Here is a 13,372-nt window from a genome sequence, read left to right on the forward strand (position 1 = left end):
GAAAATCTTGCTTTTTTATCTGCTGCTGTGGGTTGCCTTGATGGGAAATTGCATATAGATATTAATCTCTCAGATCAGGCTGGGAAAAAAAAAAAAAAAAAAAATCTCAGATCTCAATAAACCAGCACAGGTCAGGAATCATCACAGAGTCTATTACAGGCAGAATCAGTGCCACTTTTCCCACCTCCTCAGGGCTGCTGTGACATTGCCATGAGAGCCTGCAGAAGCAGCGCTGGCCCGGGGCAGTGCCTGTGCTGGGAGGACTCTGCAGGGCAGAGCTGAGACCCCAGGGCTGGACTGGGCTCTGGCAACACTGGCAGGGCCTAGCCCGGGGCACAGGGAAGCAGCTGCTGGCAGGGACAGCTCGCAGCAGTAGAGCCCTGGGCAGGCAGTGGGGGGAAAGTGCCCCAAGCTGGGCTGGGATACTTAAAGTCCTCTCCAAACTGAGCTATTCTATGATTACTTTTCTTACAGGTCCCCAGGTCCAGCCACAATAAATGTCCAACAGCAGCTCCATCAGCCACTTCCTCCTGCTGCCATTGGCAGACACAAGGCAGCTGCAGCTCCTGCACTTCTGCCTCTTCCTGGGCATCTCCCCGGCTGCCCTCCTGGGCAACAGCCTCATCATCAGCGCTGTAGCCTGCGGCCACCACCTGCACACCCCCATGTTCTTCTTCCTGCTCAACCTGGCCCTCACTGACCTGGGCTGCATCTTCACCACTGTTCCCAAAGCCATGCACAATTCCCTCTGGGACACCAGGAACATCTCCTGTGCAGGATGTGCTGCACAGGTTTTCTTTCTTCTTTTCTTCATTTCAACAGAGCTTTCCCTCCTGACCATCATGTGCTACGACCGCTACGTGTCCATCTGCAAACCCCTGCACTACGGGACCCTCCTGGGCAGCAGAGCTTGTGCCCACATGGCAGCAGCTGCCTGGGCCAGTGGCTTTCTCTATTCACTGCTGCACACAGCCAATACATTTTCTCTGCCCCTGTGCCATGGCAATGCCTTGGGCCAGTTCTTCTGTGAAATACCACACATCCTCAAACTCTCCTGCTCCAGATCCTTTCTCCGGGAACTTGGGCTTCTCTCTGTTAGTGCCTGTTTTGTATTTGGCTGTTTTGTGTTCATTGTTTCCTCCTATGTGCAGATTTTCATGGCTGTGCTGAGGATCCCCTCTGAGCAGGGACGGCACAAAGCCTTTTCCACCTGCCTCTCTCACCTGGCTGTGGTCTCCCTTTTCATCAGTACTGGCACATTAGCCAACCTGAAGCCCCCCTCCATCTCCTTGCCATCCCTGGATCTGGCAGTTTCAGTTCTGTACTCAGTGGTGCCTCCAGCACTGAATCCTGTCATCTACAGCCTGAGGAACCAGGAGCTCAAGGATGGCCTGAGGAAAATCGTCATGAATGCTTTTCAGAAGCAATAAACTCTCTTTCCTCTTTATAGCTCTTTTGATGTTACTCATTAAAGCCCAATTCTGTTCCTTGTGTATTTTCTGCGAGCACGGGTATTATATTTTTGGAAATTTGTTCACAGTAAAATCTTTGTCTGTACTATTTTTAATTAATTATTGGCATTTCTAGTGTGAACCACAGACTGTGTAACCCAGGAGTTTTATTACATCTGTGCTTACACAAAATAAAGAACTCTGTAGTGCCATGTTTCCCTGACAGTTTTCCTCCCTGACTTCTCTGGAGCTGCCGGGTCGGTGCCTCTGGAAATATCTAGGGTGAAAAGGGAACCCCAGTGCTCCTCACTGACAGGCAGCTCCAAGGCTTCTCCATAACCTCCCCTTCCTTCACTTCCACACTCCCCTGCAGAGCCCCTGTGTTGATTTCAGGCCTCAGGGCTCTCTCAGCTTAGTCCCTGTCCTGCTGTGTGACTGTCCAGGCACTGCAGGCAGGGACAGGATGTGGGCACTGCTGGGACAGAGCTGGGCTCTGCAACAGCATTTCCATCATGCAAGGGCATCTCCCCAGTGCAGGGCCTGAAAGCTTCAATCTCCTTCCCAGTTTGCTCTCAAGGATGCTCCCAACACAGTGCTCTGGAGAGGAGAACAACAGTGACCAGCAAAAGAGTAGCAGTGCTCAGGGTGGGCCTGTCCCAGCAGTGCCCTTGCAAAGCCAGCTGCTTCCAACAGTGCCCTCTCACCCCAGGACACAGAGGTTGCTCCTTCCTGCCTGGGGGAACATCAAGTGACCAGGTTTACAGTGTTTACAGTGCAGGGACATTCCACAGCCCTGAACATCCTGTGTGTGTATGAGGGGGCATAAACCTAGTGAGCACAAACACCTTCAGCTGCTGTTGGACTTTCCAGAGAGTAACATCCCCTGGGAGCCCCTGGATGCAGGGCTGGGATGAGCTCCTGTGCCCAGAGCTCCAGTGTCCATCCCGCCAGCCATGGGTCACCTCGGGCAGGGGCAGGGCAGGGTGACACCTGCAGGGCTGAGGTCCCTGCCAGGCTCTGGCAGTGGCAGCAGAGCCCAGGGAGACCCTGGCCCTGCTGCAATGAACTGTCTGTGTGTGTGCCAGGGAAGGACTCGTGCCCCTGGACACCCCTGGGGCTGTGAGCAGGGCATGAGCCCAGCTCAGGGGTGGGCACCTGACAGAGCCCTGACATTTCTGAGGGTGCCCATAAGAGCAGAGTTTGGCAAGGTAACTGTGGTTAAACCCCTCTGGGCATCAAGTGACAACAGAGTGTCTCTGTCACTGTCCTTCCTTACTCAGAAAACAGGAGAAAATAAGGTGAAGAGATTATGGGTCACCAAAAAAAGGGATTAATGGTTGGGGTGGGTAAGCAAAAATCAAAGTTCAAATGCGAAAGCAAGGAAAATCATGGGGAGACAAGAATTCAGCACAAGAATTCAGCACATGTATTGGTTGCTTTGGAAGCCAAATGTTTTACTACAGAAAATCCAGAGACCCTCTTTTCTCCCTCATTTCCCTGCTGATCAGGACATCCCATGGAATGGAAGATCCCTTGGGTCACTCCAGCCCAGCTGTCCCATCCCTGTGTCCCCAGGAAGACTTGCCCACCCGCAGGCCATTGGTTTGGGGGTTGCAGAGATGATACCTTATGTGGGGCCATCACTGCTCAGGAGCAGCCAAAGCCTTGGGCTGGGACCAAACACACTTCCGCCACAAGAGCTGGCACAACAGGGCAGGGGCTGCTCTGGGCAAAGGGAACTCCAGCCCAGCCACACCCAGGCCAAGGGGGCTCAGGGGGCTCTTTCCACCTCTGTTATTCCACAATTCAAGGAAACTTTTCCTTGGAGAGCTCTTTGAAGACAGAATTGACAGACAGGCAGAAGCAGAGCTATAAAATGCACCAGGACAAAGAGAGCAACTCCTGTGAGAAATGAACCTTCCCAGGGCAGTGCTGCAGCAGGAGAAGCACCCAGGAGGAGGAGGAGGATGAGCCCAGTGCATATGTGTGTGTCCCAAGGCACAGAGGGTGAGGGTGGGCAGAGGTCAGGGCAGGGCTGGCAATGGCAGGGCAGAGCCAGGGGCACTGAGATGGGAGTGTGCAGCCTGCAGGGACACAGCAGCAGCTGTGGGACAGCGCAGGACAAGCTGTGCTGGACATGGCCAAGGGCCCTGGCAGGGCTGGCAGTGCCCAGGAGAAGCCAAGTCTTGGTGCCCTGGGGCACAGCAGGGTCTGTGCCACCAAGGGCTCCAAGGAGACACCTTGTCCTGAGCCACTGAGGCCTCCTGGCACAGCCCCAGCAAGGCTGGGCACTGTCACCCCTTGTCCTGCCCTCAGCATCTCCCCCCCCACATCCCAGTGGCCTCAGGGATCTGCTGGGACCAGTCCCTGGGGAGCCCTTGGTCAGGAATGGCCCTGAGGGGCTCCTTCATGCTCCCAGGGACTGCAGGTTTTTCAGAGGACTTTCGGTTTTGCTTTTGCATTGGAGTCTCTGAGAGCTTTGTGCAATCAGGGCCTCTCATTTTCTCCTCCAAGGAGTCCAGGAGGAGCCTGTGTTGGTGATGGACCTCAGTGGGACTGACACTGAAACTGCATAAAAAACAGAACATCGTCTCAGGGCTGGAGAATTTAGTCATTACTTTGTTCTGGCCAGAATGTTATTGTGGCCAGCATGTGCAATGGAATTCATTCCACCCACACATGTCTGGTTTGCGCAGTGAAAATCCTGCCATCACAGATTGCTCTTTACTCGGCTTTTCACATGTTTACACAGACAAAACACAAAGAAATTCATGTTTCATCGAAGAAATTAATTTATCTAAATTGCACAATTCTTAGTATTTGATCTCCTGTTGGTTACTGATCCCTTTGCTTTTGATGTGAATTATGTCTCATTCTTTGATTGTTTTACCAGTCTTTTCTCACACCAAGTGTCTCCAACCACAGTGGGAGTGATGTTTATAATTGTTCATTTATCCACTGTGTATCTTTTGGTTACTCTCAGTCTGTAGATGTTGAACTCATCAGGTTTTGCCTAACATGGCAAACAGAGTCTTTAGAACAGAAACTTCAATTCCTCTTCTCCTGGGCAAAGGCGAACAAACCCCTGACTGAAGTTACATTAAAAAATCCTAAAAGTTGTATCATTGGCAACAATTCCATTAGGTTCAGTGTCACAATGCTCTCTTTGGTTCCATGAGGCCAAGCAAGTGTCACATCAGCACCTGGGTTCCACAAAGCCCTGCAGTGTCACACTTGCTTGTTTGTTCCATGAGGCCCCACAGTGTCACAGCTTCCCTTCATTCCATGAATCCCTGCAGTGTCAAAAAGGTCTCTATAATTCCATGAGACCCCCACTGTGTCACAATAGCTCCTTGGTTCCATGAGGTTTGGAAGAATAACAACTCACTCCTTGGTTCCACAAGGCCCTGCTCTGTCACAATGCCCATGGTTCCATGAGTTTCCATAGTGCCACAAGAGTCTTCTTGGTGCCATGAGGATACAAAAAATTCCACATAAACACTGAGCAACACCTGCTTTACACACCTGGAAACATCTGTCTGAATTCAAATTAGGGGTTAAAGGTGAGAATGGCACCAGCAGCTTCCATCTGCAACAGATATACAGGGAAAGGACAGGGACAGAGAATTCAGCTGAAAGGCTCCGAGAATTCACAGAATCACAGAATCACAAGGTTGGAAGATCAAGATCATCAAGTCAAACCACTGCCTAACATTTTCATATGGCACCGACTGCCATACCTGTTGTGTGGCGACCTGGTTCAAGTCCAGCACGGTGGCCCTTACCCAGGGTCACTCGGTCCATCGGCTCCAGGACACCAATGTGGTGGACAGCAAAGGGCGTTTATTGAGGGGTTACAGGGGGTTTTAAGGACAGGTGTCCTTGGGTTATTTCCTCTAGCTCACATCTGGCAAGCGGTGGCCAGGTACCGAGCTGAGGTCAGACCACAAGGGGGAGGGGAAGGGGGTCCCTGGCTGCCCGTACATCCCAAAAATCTTCCGTGCGCAATATCCCTATCTCTCTACACATACCCAGTCTTTTTTTAAACACATCCAGGGATGGTGTCCCCATCAACCCCTGGGCAGATCATTCCAGTACTTTATCATCCATTCTGAAAAAAGTTTTTCCTAATATCCAATCTGTATTTCCCTTGGTGCAGCTTAAGACTGTGTCCTCTCATTCTGTCAGTTGCTGCCTGGTAAAAGAGACCAACCCCCACCTGACTAGAGCCACCTTTCAGGATTTGTAGAAAGTGATAAGGTCACTCCAGAATCTACTTTTCTCCAGGATAAACAACCCCAGCTCCCTCAGTCACTCCTCACAGCACTTGTGTTTCAAACCCCTCACCAGCCTTGTTGCCCATCTCAGGACACACTCCAGCCTCTCCATGTCATTCCGAAACTGGGGATAAAGAACTGGACACAGCACTAGAGGTGCTACCACACAATTCTGAATACAGGGTAAGAATTACTGTCCTGCTCCTTCTGGCCACACCATTCCTGATCCAGGCCAGGTACCATTGGCCTTCTTGGCCACCTGAGCACACTGCTGGCTCATGTCCAGCCTTCTGTACATCAGCAGTTCGACTTGTTAAACCTCACCTTGTTGAATTTAGGCCCTGGATCCAGCCTGTGCAGGTCCCTCTGCAGAGCCCTCCTACCCTCCAGCAGATCCACACTCACACACAGCTTGGTGTCATCTGCAAATTTACTGATGGTGCACTCAGTGCCCCCATCCATATCATCAGTGCAGATACTGAAATCCACACTGGCTGGCTCTGATCCCTCAGCCATCCTGTAGGTGCCCTGTGATGGCACTCAAGGTGATCTGTTCCATCACCTTGCAGGGCACCGAGGTCAGGCTGACAGGCCTGGAGTTCCCCAGATCCTCCTTCCAGCCCTTCTTGGGGATGGGCTCACACTGGCACCTCCAGTCCTCTGGGACCTCCCTGGTGAGCCAGGACTGATGGTAGATGATGGAAAACAGCTTGGGGAGCTCTTTCAGCAACTCCCTCTTGCCCCTAGGATGGATCCCACCTGGTCCCAGAGACACCTGTGAGCATCTGTGTGGCTCAGCAGGTCCCCAGCTGCTTCCTCCTGGATTTCAGGGGTCTGTTCTGCTCCCTGTCCCCATCTACCAGCTCAGGAGAACACTTGTCCTGAGAACAAAATGTCTTATACTTGAAAACTAAGGCAAAAAAGGGGTTATGTGCCTCAGCCTTTTCCTCATCATTGGTAACCATATATCCCTCCAATAAGGAATGGAGGTTCTCCATGTCCCTGCTTCCCCTTAATGTGTTTATAAAATAATTTTTTTTATCCTTCACAGAAGCAGCCAGGTTATATCCTAATTCAGCTTTTGCCTCTAATTTTTCTTCATGACCTAACAACATCTGTAAACACCTCCTAAGTTGCCTGTCCATAGGTGATGCACCTTCTTTTCTCCCTGAGTTCCTGGAAAAGCACCATGTTCAGCCAGACCTGTTATTTTCCTTGCTAGCTCACTTTTGGTGGAGAAAGACAGTCTGCTTCTGCACCTTCAAGGTTTATTTTTTGAAGTGTCTCCATCCTTCCTAGAAACCTTTGTTTTTGAAGCCTGTTCCCGTTAAAAAAAATCATTATTTATTTATCCTCACATCTGCAATCTGAATAGGCCAAAGTCATCTCTCTAAGTTCAGTGTAGAAGTTTTCTTGCTGCCTCTCTTTCTTTCACAGAATATTTAAAAACTCAGTTATTTCACGGTCACTGTACCCCAAACAACCTCTGACCACCACATCTCCCACCAGTCCTTCTCTGTTTGTGAACAGCAGATGAAATACTAATCTTAGAAAATTAGGATTTTATTTACCTTGCTGAAAATAATTAAAAGTTAGAAGTTAGAAAGGAGTAGTTATCTGAAACTTAAATAATTGATTGTCATTTCATGTTTGCTCAGCTGTGCTTACAATGGCAAAAGACAAAAACTAGTGAGCAGATCCAAAGGAACATAGACAATGCAACCAGAAACCCATTCTTTGGAAAATTGGACTATCCCCAAAAATCATCTGTATTGTCATTAATAGAAAATGTCAAGAGTTTAGGGTGAGGAAGACGCGCCTTACTTCCTCTTTTTAAGACCCCTCCTCATGAAAATGACCCCAGACTTAATTTAAGAAGTCAATCACGCATACTTAAGAGCTATTCAAGCTAATTACCATAGGAAGCAGAGAATGGGACGAGCTGTTATTATGAATATGTATTTGTTTGAACCCTTTGCTAATAGATAGTGTTGGGGGTTGAGCGTTTTTCTATTACTGTGTCAATTTAAATAATTTTTCCCATTATCGTGCCAATGGAGCTGGCCGGGTTGCACCCAGGACCTTTGACGACTCTGGACAAAAGGGGTAGGTGGGAGCTGGGCTGCAGGAGGGGCTACTCATGCTTCTGGAGGGGACTCGTGTTTCCGGCGAGCTCCAAGGAGGATCCCCCATCTCCAGTCATGTGGCCGAATGCAGGAGAGCCAGACCCTCTGCGATCACCTGCCCTGCATCTGCCTCGTTCCAGCCTCCTGCCTCTGCGGACACAGCGAATCACCTGGACACAAACGGTGAGAGAGGAGCTGCCCTCTCCAGCCGCTCCCACCTGAGACTGGCGCAGCCGCGGCCGCCCCTTCCCACCTCCGCTCCCACCGAGAAAGAGAGAGTGTGCCCACAGCTAAAGAAAGGACTGGAACCGAGTAATCTGTTCTGTTTTGGTGGTAATTTTAACAAATGCTGTTGTTTCTGCTTGTACGTTTAGATATATTAGTAAAAGAGCTGTTATTCCTACTCCCTTATCTCTGCCTCAAAGTCCTTGATTCAAACATTTATAATACTTGGGGGGAGTGGAATTAAAGTCTCTATTCCAAAGGAAAACTTCTGCCTTTATTGGCAGACACCTTTCCTTCAAACCAGGACAAGTGAGAATCTGGGACGAGTGCTGGAGGATTCTGAATTTCCAATGCCAGTAATGCTGTAATTCCATAGTTTTAGTGGGAATCTGGGAGGGAAGCAGGAGGATGCTAAATTCTCAATGCCTGGAATGCTGTAATTCCATGGGAATTATTGAGGGGAACTGCAGTGCTCAAAATCCCAACACCCAGAATACTGGTTTTCCATGGGAATTTGGGAGGGGAATTGGAGGATTCCTGATTTCTGACATCTGGAATGTTTTTATTCCATGGGAATCTGGTAGGAATTTGTGAGTGTGTATGGGGGATTCTAAATTCCCTACACCAGGAATGCCATTATTCCACGGAAATTTGGGTGGGGAACTGAGCATTCAAAATTCTCAATGCCCAGAATGCTGTAATTCAATGGATTTGGTGGGAATCTGGGAGGAGAGCTGGAGGATTCTGAATTCTCAATCCGGGAATGCTGTAAATCCATAGTTTCGGTGGGAATATGGGAGGGAAGAGGGAGGTTTCTAAACTCTCAGTGCCCAGAATGCCGTAATTCCATGGCTTCCCAGCGATGCCCACCAAATCCAACCCTGGACCTTCAAATGCAACTTTTCACCTTCAAATACAACCTCTGATCAGGAAATCCAACCTTGGACTTCAACTCCAACCTGAATTATCAAATTCAGCCTTTAACCACCCCGGATGGGTTGGGATGGGATGGGATGGGATGGGATGGGATGGGATGGGATGGGATGGGATGGGATGGGATGGGATGGGATGGGATGGGATGGGATGGGATGGGATGGGATGGGATGGGATGGGATGGGACAGGACGGGACGGGACAGGATGGGATGGGGCCAAGCTGGATGCAGGCACCAGCCCTGAGGCCCAGCTCTGCCACTCACCCTCCTGTGCTGCCTGGAACAGCACCACCTCTTCAGTCTCCTGTGCTGGGGCAGCTCCAGGGCTCTCTTCCTTCTCCGTCACCCAGGCCAGCTTGGGCACTCTTGGGGGTCTCTGCTCCATGTCAGTGACTGGATTGATGGCTCCTTGCAGGAAAAGCTCCCAGTCAGGAAGTCCTGCAGTCTTGCCTGGAGGGCACCTGCAACAGAGAAGTCTCAGGAAGGCTCAGGACAGCAGGTCCTTGTGAAACAGTTAATGAGAGACTGCACGTGCCGAGAGGAGAAATGTGAAAAGGACATGACGATGAAGATGTCCAGCCTTCATCACAGGACACTGATGAGCCTTCCTCAGTGCCACCACCAGAGCACTGTGCCTGCGCTTCGTGAATGCTAATGAAAATAGTGAGTTTTAAGAAATAATTTGCATAACCATACCTTTTCTAAGGAAAACTATGAATGTGCATTAAGTATAACCACGTATTTTAGTTTCGGTGTGCCTGGGTGTGCACTGTTAGGAGAAATGATCCCTGTGCACTTGCAGCAGTGAATAAAGCAAACACCCACTTCTTGGACTTTGTCTCTCAACTTTCTCTTGGCCTGGTTGGGGCAATTCTACAGGGAATACGTCCCATCTGATGGCCATCCTAAACCCAAGGGCACAGACAAGGAACGTGTGGGCCAGAGCATGAGTGCTGCTCTGACCCCTGGGGCCCAGCAAGCACTACAATCAGCAGGAGTGGCAGAGTCCCAGCCCAAGCAGACCTGCCACCCCCTGAGCCCCAGCAGTGCTGATGCCTGGCTCCTGCCCCAGAGACCTGTGCCCCGGAGGCTTCAGTGCCATAGGAAGCCAAAGCCCACATGCATTGGCGGCACCATCTCCAGGCACTGATCTCACAGGGATCTCCACATTTCTGGCCCCTGTCCACTCAGTCACCAGCACAAAGGCTTCAGCAGAACCACCAAAAGTCGAGGGGCTTCTGGCCATCTTCTTTTCCCGTCTGCATGCCTGGGCAGCTTGTTGAGCACAATCACCCTTTTCCCCTTCTTCCCTGATACCCTGCAGACCCTGGGCAGCAAAAGAAAGCATTCTAACACATCTTATATTTCTACACTAAAGTAAAAGACAAAGAAGAAAATAAGAGTCTTGAAGAAAGAGAAAATCCCTGCTGGCTCAGGTGGCCCCAGGAGACAGAGTCTCCCAGATCAGCTCTCTGCAGAGCTCCAGCAGCACAGCCAACCGAGGCCTGAGAGACAGGGCCGTGTCTTCCATGCCTGGTGGAGCTGATGTCGCAGCCTCTGGAAGATGGAGACCGGAGGCCGCTCTACGGCTCTGAGAACATACAAAGTTTGAATTGCCAGGTTTCCGACAGCAAGACTGGCGTCATCTGCCATGTCTTCAAGGGCTGGCAGAGAGAGGAACGGAGCCATGGTCAGATCCCAGATCTGTAGGTATCCAAGAATGTCCCCATGCCAGGGCCATCCCAGCCTGCTCTAGCCAGGGCCAGGAGGGATCAGGGACCAGTGGGATCAGCCCAAAGCTGCTGGCCACGAATCCCCCACGTGCCCCTGAAATCTCTGTGTGCTCTGCCCACACCGCCCCTCGTCCACACAGGGCGCAGAGCCCCCACAGCCGGGGCAGGGCCTGCAGCTCCTCCTGCCAGCCCCGCTGTCAGCCCCGCTGCCCTCACTCACCTCTGTAGATCAGCTGCAGCTCATCCTGCCAGCCCTGCTGCCAGCCCGCTGCCCTCACTCACCTCTGTAGGTCAGCTGCAGCTCTTCCTGCTGTCTCCTCAAGCTCCGGCCGGCCAGCCCTGGGAGCACAGGGCCTGTCACGGCTCTGCCCAGTGGCACAGCTCCCTGTCCTCGGCGCTGCCAGCCCTGCGGCCACTCGCCCTCGTGGCCCGGCAGGGCTCAGCCCGGCCCTTGCCGCACGCTGCCGCCCCAGGGCACGGCTGCGGGAGGGCGGCAGCAGCCCCGAGGGCAGCCGGGGCTCCGCGGCGCCGGGCCCGGATGGCAGAAGCTGCCGGGGCAGTAGGCGGGGCTGGGGCCGAGCTGCGGCGGGGCGGGGAGGGAGCCCGGGCTCACCCGTGAACCTGACGGCCGCCTCTCGCAGGGGCTCCTGTGGGCTCTGCAGGTACGGCAGCGCCTGGCGCACGTGCTCGGCCGCTCGGCTCTTGTCCTCTGCCAGCTGCGGAGAGTGACGGTAAGGAAGGGTCGGGGCGGGCTCTGCCCCTTTGCCCGGCGCTGTCCGCGCCCGGCCCCGGCCTCCCCTGCCCGCACGGCCCTGAGGCGCGGCCAGCAGCCGCTGGGCCGGGCTCTGCAGGGGCACAGGGCCAGCTGTGCCCGGGGAGCCGTGGTGCCGGCCCGCCCCGCAGCCCCGCTGGGCCGGGGCTCCGTGGGCACCCGGCTCGGGGCCGGAGGAACCTGGAGAAGAGCCCGTGCGGCCCCTGGGTGCAGCTCTGGGCAGGGCCACAGCTGCCAGCCGCACACAGTGAGCGCCGTGCTCAGGGGGCTGCTCCAGGCTGAGGCTGGGCCTTGCAGCCGTCCTTACCAGGCACTCGGCAAACTTCCAGAGCTTCTCCTCCTTCACCAGCTTTTTGAGATCCCTCTTGTTCAGGAATTTGGCCGCACAAAGCAGCGTTTCCCAAGAAGCCTGGAGAGCATCAGAGATGCGGAGATGCCCACAGCCCAGGCCACAGGACCCACGTCCCTGTGCCAAGGCCTGGAGGAGGCTGCAGCCGCCAGGCACCAGAGCAGGAGGCAGCCAAGCTCCTTCCCAGGGGGACACCAGCAGCCCACGAGTCCTCACCTCTGCCACATGCAGATTCTCATCATGGCAGAGGAAGAACAGTGGGAGGAGGCTCTGGTACACTGGATTCTCCAAAAGCTTTTCTCTCTCTTCCATGGAATATTCCATCATATCTTGGAAGAGCCTTATAGAGAGCAACTGCACCTGGGGATCATCCTGTATGACAGGAAGGAAAAAAGACTTCAACATTGGCTGATCCAGGCCCACTTCAGCACCCTCCTTGAAATTCATAGGGCACCAAGTTTCCGAGAAGCACCCAGGGGCCATGGCCTGGGGCACAGAGCCTTACGGTGTCAAAGAAAGGCAAGAGTGCTTCAGCGAGCTGCAGTGCAATGGGGTTTGGTATCAGGATGTATTTGTGCAAGAATATAAAGTTGAGTGTGATGAGCGCCATCCCAACTATCTCTGCATCCTTGTCCCACAGTAGGTCCATGAGGCTTTCAGTCAGGCTCCACATGTTTTCAGCCTGTGTGGAACACAAGTCTGTGAAACGCCACCCTGCTGCCTCAGGCCCTGGAGGCCAAAGGCCTGTGCCAAAGCACTCGGGCAGCTGAACCGGGAGGCAGAAGAGCTGGGAGCAGCTGTCCCAGCACCCGAACCCCAAGGGGCTGCTTTCCCCAGCGCAGCTTCAGGCACTGCCCCCTTCTCACCATCAAGGTGAGACCTTGATGAGCTCAAGAAGGGCCCTGAGCGCCAGGCAACGCCTCTCCCTGCACTCGCTTTGCAGGGACCTTGATGAGACCTTGACAACTCTGCCACCATATTCCCATGGGTCCAGGCACCTGAGGACCTGAAAGGCACAAGGCAATGACAGAGGACCTGGCCCGCAGGAGCTTGGAACCGCACAGGGCTGGGCCCAGACAGCAGCACAGGGCACGGGCACTGTCCCAGGCAGCTGTAGCTACAAGAGGGCATAGAGCTGGGAGGCAGCTCAGCGAGGCAGCACTGGCCATCAGGCTCACCTCCACAAGAAATGCCATGGCAGGAAGGTCCCAGCATAGCTCCTGTGTGCTGAGCACCTGGAGTAGGTGGAGTGCAATACTGGAACACAGCCTTGTAGAAGCACAGCGCATCTCCCTAGCAGGCCAAAAAAGGAACCAGGATCCTGAGGTGGGGGGCAAATCTCTCCCAGGATAGGCTCACAGAGCTCTGGTCTTTCCCCACCATAATGCAAGGGGACCTGGGCCCATTGGGAGGTGGCTGCTCCTGAGTACCCTCCTCTCCCAGCCTTTTCCAGTCTGCTTGGCCGTCCCTCGGTGACAAGGCCCTCTGGCCCATGACCACAGGCAC

At 53.1% G+C, this 13,372-nt stretch overlaps 1 protein-coding gene and 1 long non-coding RNA gene across 2 annotated transcripts; one reads left to right on the plus strand and one right to left on the minus strand.

The window, feature by feature from the left end:
- Positions 1–611: 611 nt before the first annotated feature.
- On the plus strand, positions 612–1,430 carry LOC130265989 (olfactory receptor 14C36-like; the record flags this gene model as incomplete). The annotated part of the gene is made up of 1 exon (XM_056515330.1): positions 612–1,430. A coding segment is annotated over one exon (819 nt), but the record flags the coding sequence as incomplete, so codon positions are not given.
- Positions 1,431–10,603: 9,173 nt separating this feature from the next.
- Positions 10,604–11,454, minus strand: LOC130266226 (uncharacterized). Its single transcript, XR_008842781.1, has 3 exons — positions 11,359–11,454; positions 11,028–11,084; positions 10,604–10,676 (listed from the first exon to the last, which is right to left on the minus strand). It is a non-coding gene; the product is annotated as an uncharacterized LOC130266226 (long non-coding RNA).
- Between the last annotated feature and the right edge of the window lie 1,918 nt (positions 11,455–13,372).

The sequence above is a fragment of the Oenanthe melanoleuca genome, unplaced genomic scaffold (genome assembly GCF_029582105.1).
Source record: "Oenanthe melanoleuca isolate GR-GAL-2019-014 unplaced genomic scaffold, OMel1.0 S001, whole genome shotgun sequence".
In the NCBI taxonomy this organism is placed as follows: domain Eukaryota; kingdom Metazoa; phylum Chordata; class Aves; order Passeriformes; family Muscicapidae; genus Oenanthe; species Oenanthe melanoleuca.